Source organism: Hydra vulgaris, chromosome 08, assembly GCF_038396675.1.
Source record: "Hydra vulgaris chromosome 08, alternate assembly HydraT2T_AEP".
Lineage (NCBI taxonomy): Eukaryota > Metazoa > Cnidaria > Hydrozoa > Anthoathecata > Hydridae > Hydra > Hydra vulgaris.
The window spans coordinates 4,400,357-4,406,356 of NC_088927.1; the positions used below are offsets into that span (position 1 = coordinate 4,400,357).

Consider the following 6,000-nt stretch of genomic DNA (forward strand, 5'->3'; position numbering starts at 1 on the left):
CAAAAAAGCCTACCTTCAAATTCACATTGACAAAAAACTGTGGCCATATCAAACTGTGATTATAAATGGGGAACGGTATTGTTTCACCAGAATGTGTTTTGGCATCAACGTGGCTCCAACAATAATGACTACAATTCTTCATCACGTGCTCAATATGAGTTCTACTGTGAAGAAAGCATGTGATAATTACATTGATGATATATTTGTCGATGAAAGTGTAGAAACAGCTAAAAATGCAGCGAAGCATCTTGTAAAATTTGGCTTGCAGTGTAAACCTCCAGAAGAGCTAGAAAAAGGACGTGTTTTAGGATTGAGAGTCGAACGAAATAAAAATGGGGAATTGATATGGAAGCGGGACAATGTAGTACAATTCGAATCTTCAAATGCAGTCACACGATCACAGCTTTTTAGCAATTTAGGTAAACTTATTGGACATTACCCGGTGGCAGGAAGTTTGCGTTTACAAGCTTCATACATCAAACGATTAGCTGGAAATATTCCATGGAATGAGTATGTTTCTGAAGATTGCAAAAAAAAATGAATGAGTTGCTTCACCGTTTGGAAAAAGAGGACTCGGTTGGTGGGAAATGGCTGGTACCAGTGAATGGAAAAGCTGAGCTTTACTGTGATGCATCGTCCATAGGACTGGGTGTAGTTCTTCTAATTGGAGGAATTGTTATTGAAGATGCTGCATGGCTACGACCAACGAGTGATACGCACCATATTAATATAAGTGAACTAGATTCGATACTTCGAGGGTTAAATTTAGCCAGTAAATGGGATATAAAAGAACTCACATACACGATATACAAGAGATATACAGCAATAGCAAGAGCACCGTGGGATGGTTAAACGCAGTTTTAAAAGGAGAATATCGCGTAAAGACTCGAGGAATTTCTCAGCTGCTAGTACAACGACGGCTGAATACGATAAAGGAAATAGCAAAAGATATTAAGATTATTGTACAATGGATTCCATCTAAACTAAATCTGGCCGATCGACTTTCACGAATCCCTCAAAAATGGTGCAGAACAATGTGTGCAACCGGAATAATCCAACAGAAAGACATATGGAAATTTCACTCAATTGGTCATTTTGGTGTCGATCGAACATTGCAACTTTGTTTACGAAACAACCAGAATTTATCACGTAAGGAGGTTTCAGCAGTAATTGCAAGTTGTAACCAGTGCAACTCCATCGATCCTTATTCCGTAAAATGGAAGCATGGTCAGCTGAGTGTAAAGCAGAATTGGAATAGGGTTGCTCTCGATGTGACGCATGTAGGTGCAGAACTATACTTATCAATGATTGACTGCGGCCCATCACGGTATACAGTGTGGCGCAAGCTGGTAACCAAAACAGCGGCTGAAATTATTGGAAAGCTGGAAGAAATATTTTCCTTATTTGGACCGCCAGTTTGCCTTCTAATGGATAATGAATTTCGTTCACACACGCTAACAAGGTTTGCTGACGAATGGGACGTTGATTTAGAATATCGAGCAGCTCATCGAGCTCAAGGCAATGGTATCGTTGAACGCATACATAGAACAATCAAAAGAACAGTCGCCCGCTCACGTTGCTTAATCGCTCTGGCAGTATTACTGTACAATAAGACGATCTCATCAAATTGTAGTAAAAGTCCATCGCAGCAATTTAAGCAAAAACCAACGTCGTTTATTCCAGGTGTCGATACACGTAAGAAAGTCGAAAAATATGAAGCAGACAACATATTTAAGGAAGGTGACAGTGTTTGGGTAAAACCAGCTCAAGAGACAAAATGTGATCGGTCTTGGATACCTGGTATCGTACGGAAGCAAAATGCCTGTTCGTTTGACGTCGAAACCGCAAATAGGGTATTCCCTTGACATATCTCACACTTGCGTCGCCGTATTCCGGACTCTCATAATAAAAAAGACTCATTTAACGATGGTCTTGATATACCAAAAAATAAAGTTGGTAACGGTAAAAGAAGATATAACGAGAATGCCGTTCAAGTTCGAAATGATTGCAACGAACAAACGATAACGCGCTCCGGACGAATAATAAGAGCCCCACAACGATTAGACTTATGAGTTAATTCACCAAGAGGGCATGTTCTATTAAAGTTGGCGAATTAAAATTATTACGTATACGTGGTAAAAGTCACGTAGATAAACGTGATGAAAGTCACGCATTCATTTATGTTTTTAATGACTATTGTTGTTTTATAATTGTCATGGGAATTATAACTTTGTATTTATATACGATTTTTGTAATAAAACAGAAGGTTGAAAAACGCTTAGATAGTTGTTTTTAATATATGTATATAAACGAATAGAAGAATGCAACAGAGAGAGAGAGAGAAAGAGAGAGATGTGAGTCGTTTTTTTGGTTCTTGTTTTTTTGCAAAAAAACCCGTTTTTTTTGCCAAAAAAACAAATTGCTTCGTGTTTTGGTTTTTTTTTTTTTTTTTTTAATTACTCTTTTTCTTATTTTAAACACTGAAATAATTTTAAAAATTTGTTTTTAGGTGTTATTTATTAAAGGAGAGTTTTCATTGTTTTATTTAACATATGATTTTATTAGAATTGCCTAAAGTTCTTCAAGTAGCAGATCCCCCTCCCTCATTTTTTTTTTGTGTGTGTATTTTTTTAACTAACTACTTTAACACCTTGAACTTTAACACTTAAATAAATATCACCTCAACAGTGTGTTTTTAGGAGATATTTATTAAAAGACTTTGTCATTCTCCTATTTAACATACAATTTACTTGTCTTGTTTTACAAGTTCTTCAAATGTTCATCAAATAACTTTAATAATTTTTCTTCAATAACTTACTTATATTAAGCTAAAATAAAATTAAAAAAATAATTTAAAGAAACATTTTTTTTATAAAATACAAAAACATCATAAGTAAAGGGTCTTTTTTTGTTTGTTTTTTATGTAGATATGTTTTTTGAGTTCAAAACTATTTTTCCTTAACGTTAAAAGCAAATTTTTCAAAAGAATGAATGAAAACTAATTATTGTAATTTGTAGAATGAATGAGAACTTTATAATTTATAAATGAAGTTTTTAATTTATAAATGAAGTAACACTGCAATGCAGAATTTATATGTATTGTATAAGTTTTGCATAATTTTAATTTTTCTTTTTAATTTTGCTATTTTATTTTATGCTTTTTGTTTTTTAGTTTTATTTCTGCAATTGCAAATAAATTAAATTTGTCAACATTTAATTTCAGAAAGCGGAAATAGTATTTTCAATCATGTTATAAATAATATTGCATAAGTGTGTTGTAGTATTTTTATTTTTTAATTTTATACCTTTATGTTAATAGTTTTGAATGATGATATATTGTTGTTTTGAAAATACTTAATGTACAAGTTTATCATAATTTTTAGTAAAGTAAATTTTCCGTGGTACAATTAGTATTAGTAGTTTTTTAATAATATTACTGAATTATGAAATTATTTTATAGCCATTATAAGGTATTGTAAGCATTAATTAAACAGTTTTCTAATCAAAATAGTCACATCATTTAGTTGTTTGATTAGAACATACTAATGAGTAGTAATAATAGAGTAGTCTGTGGCCTCACTGGGAGTAGAAAGAAAACATCTGTAAGCATTTTATTTAAGCCAGCAAGCCAGGTGAGCAAAGCAGAAAGAGTTCAATGTTCTTTTTGCAATGATGATATGTCGAAAAGAAAATTTTTAAATGATGACACAGTCATGTCCCAATCTCATTTCTTCAGCTTTCTGCTACAAGTGCTGCTTGCGAAAGAAGTTTTAGCAGTTATGCAAATATTCACAGTGCCAAAAGAAACAGATTAACAAATGAAAGAGCGGCAAGATTAGTGTTTGTATCGCAAAATTTCAAACTTGAAGCAATGGATATCTGTGCAACACAATAACCAATTCTGCCTAAAGAACTAATAAATATTTCAGATAAATCTCACGAATCAATAAATGTTTCGGATGAAGAGTCACCTGAACAAGGATTTGAGTCACTTGACCAAGAATCTTGTTTTAGATTAAAAAAACTTAAAATAGAATTGTTTCTTATCAATTTTTGAATTCAAATTTTGAAAAGAACAAATAGTTTGTTAACCATTTTAGCAATAAAAAAATCATTAATTTAACTCTTTTGTGAACTCTGTTTATGCTTTAATAAATTAATTTTAATATAATCTAATATAGAATCTAAAATACCCAAACAAAACTAAATAGAAACATTTTAGATAAGTTGGAAACATTTAAAAAAAGTTAAAAGTAAGTAAAAAAAAACACTAAAAGGATTTGTAAAAACCAAAAAAACTCCAAAAAAACCCCAAACAAACCAAAAAAACACGTTTTTTTTGGGTGAAAAAAACACGATAGCAAAAAAACACGTTTTTTTGCATCTATATATATATATATATATATATATACATATTAAATATATATATATATTATTATTAGATTTTTTTTTTACTAAATTTAAATAATCATAAAAAACTTACTGTGAAAGGGTTCATTTCCTTTAAAAATAAGTAAAATATGTTAAAAATATGTTTACGGTTTCTACATATCTTTTTTTAAATATAAAGACGGTTTCTACGTTTTTCAAACATGTGTTAGAGTTAAGTAAATTAGTTAAATTTTCGAAATTGTTATTAGATACAATTGTTTGGTTGTTTATTTTGAATATTATTTGGTAATGCTTGAATGGTTATAGAACGGGTCCGTTTCATAGTTCTGCATAACCGATGCGTTTACATAATTCGGCACATTTAAAATAAATATTATTGCAATGAGTATTTATTGAAATATTTTAGGCTCAGATAAATTTGCACTTTTTACTGTGTAACTTGGGTCAAGTAAAACTTTTTGTATACGTTGAACATTTGCGTTTTAAAATACATACAAATCTATGTAATGGAGTTTACTTAATACGTAAAATTAAAGTTCTTAAGAACTTTAATTTTAGAAAATAGGTATTAAATATTAAATGTCTCGTAAAATGAATTTAGGTTTGCTTTTGCAGTTTTTTTGTTTTATCTCAAACAATAAACTTCAAACTCAACTCAAGTTGTCAATATTCAAAATCAAACAACAATCTTCAAACTCAACTCAAGTTTCTTTGAATTTCAAGGTTTGAAATTAAAAGAAACTAATATAAATGGATTATTAAAACACTTTTTCAATTTGAATAATATATTACAATTTTTGGTAAAAGAGGTTGTATAGTTTTTTTTTTTTACAAAGTAACAGAAAAAAAAAAGTTAAACGAAGTAAATGAAAACACTCAAAATAAGGTGATATTTGGTCGACAATACTTAAAGTAAGGAGCTTAGCCCAATTAGCAATATAACTTTTACCTTTACAATTAATTTTAATGCTTCGCTTCTTTTTTTCTTTCTTTTTAACTTATTTACCTTTTTTTAAAACTTATTTCATCATTTTATTATTAGTTGTAACAGTATACTTCACGAGATGGTAAGCTAAGTTCAACATACCAATACCCATTTAAAATATTTTTTATTACGCTTTTATATTACACATTACGTGTTATTTTATTTTTCATTTTTAATTGACTTTTATTTATAAAATATAGCCGGTTAGTATAACATGCTGGGTCTGCACAAAATATAGCCGGTTAGTATAACATACTGGGTCTGCACAAACAGCCACAATACTTGCTTGGCTAGTTTTGTTAATGAATCTTTACAGAAAAATATTTTATCCACAATATTGACAAAACTAATTTATTCTTCAAAGGTAATTATATTATTTTGTAAAACTATTATTTTTAGATACACAATATATTTTCTATTCCTAACAAAATCCTGCCTTGAAGCTTTTTCATTGTCAATTTCTTTTATTGAACTCTGATATTCTTTTCAAATTTTTTCTTATACTCGCCTTTGTAGATTTTGATCATCTTGAAGATAATTAATTTTATCTCATCTTCTTTTTGTCTAGCTTGCTCCATACCTCGAGTACTATAATTTAGTACATTATCTGAATCACGTGATCC

At 30.0% G+C, this 6,000-nt stretch overlaps 1 protein-coding gene across 1 annotated transcript in view; it reads right to left on the reverse strand.

The window, feature by feature from the left end:
• Positions 1–4,669, reverse strand: part of LOC100202379 (tissue alpha-L-fucosidase) — a 40,850-nt gene extending 36,181 nt beyond the window's left edge. Inside the window, exon 1 of the mRNA XM_065802313.1 lies at positions 4,484–4,669. Within this exon, the coding sequence (XP_065658385.1) occupies positions 4,484–4,498 (15 nt within the window). The 5' untranslated portion in view covers positions 4,499–4,669. The remainder of the gene's footprint in view (positions 1–4,483) is intronic.
• Positions 4,670–6,000: the final 1,331 nt, after the last annotated feature.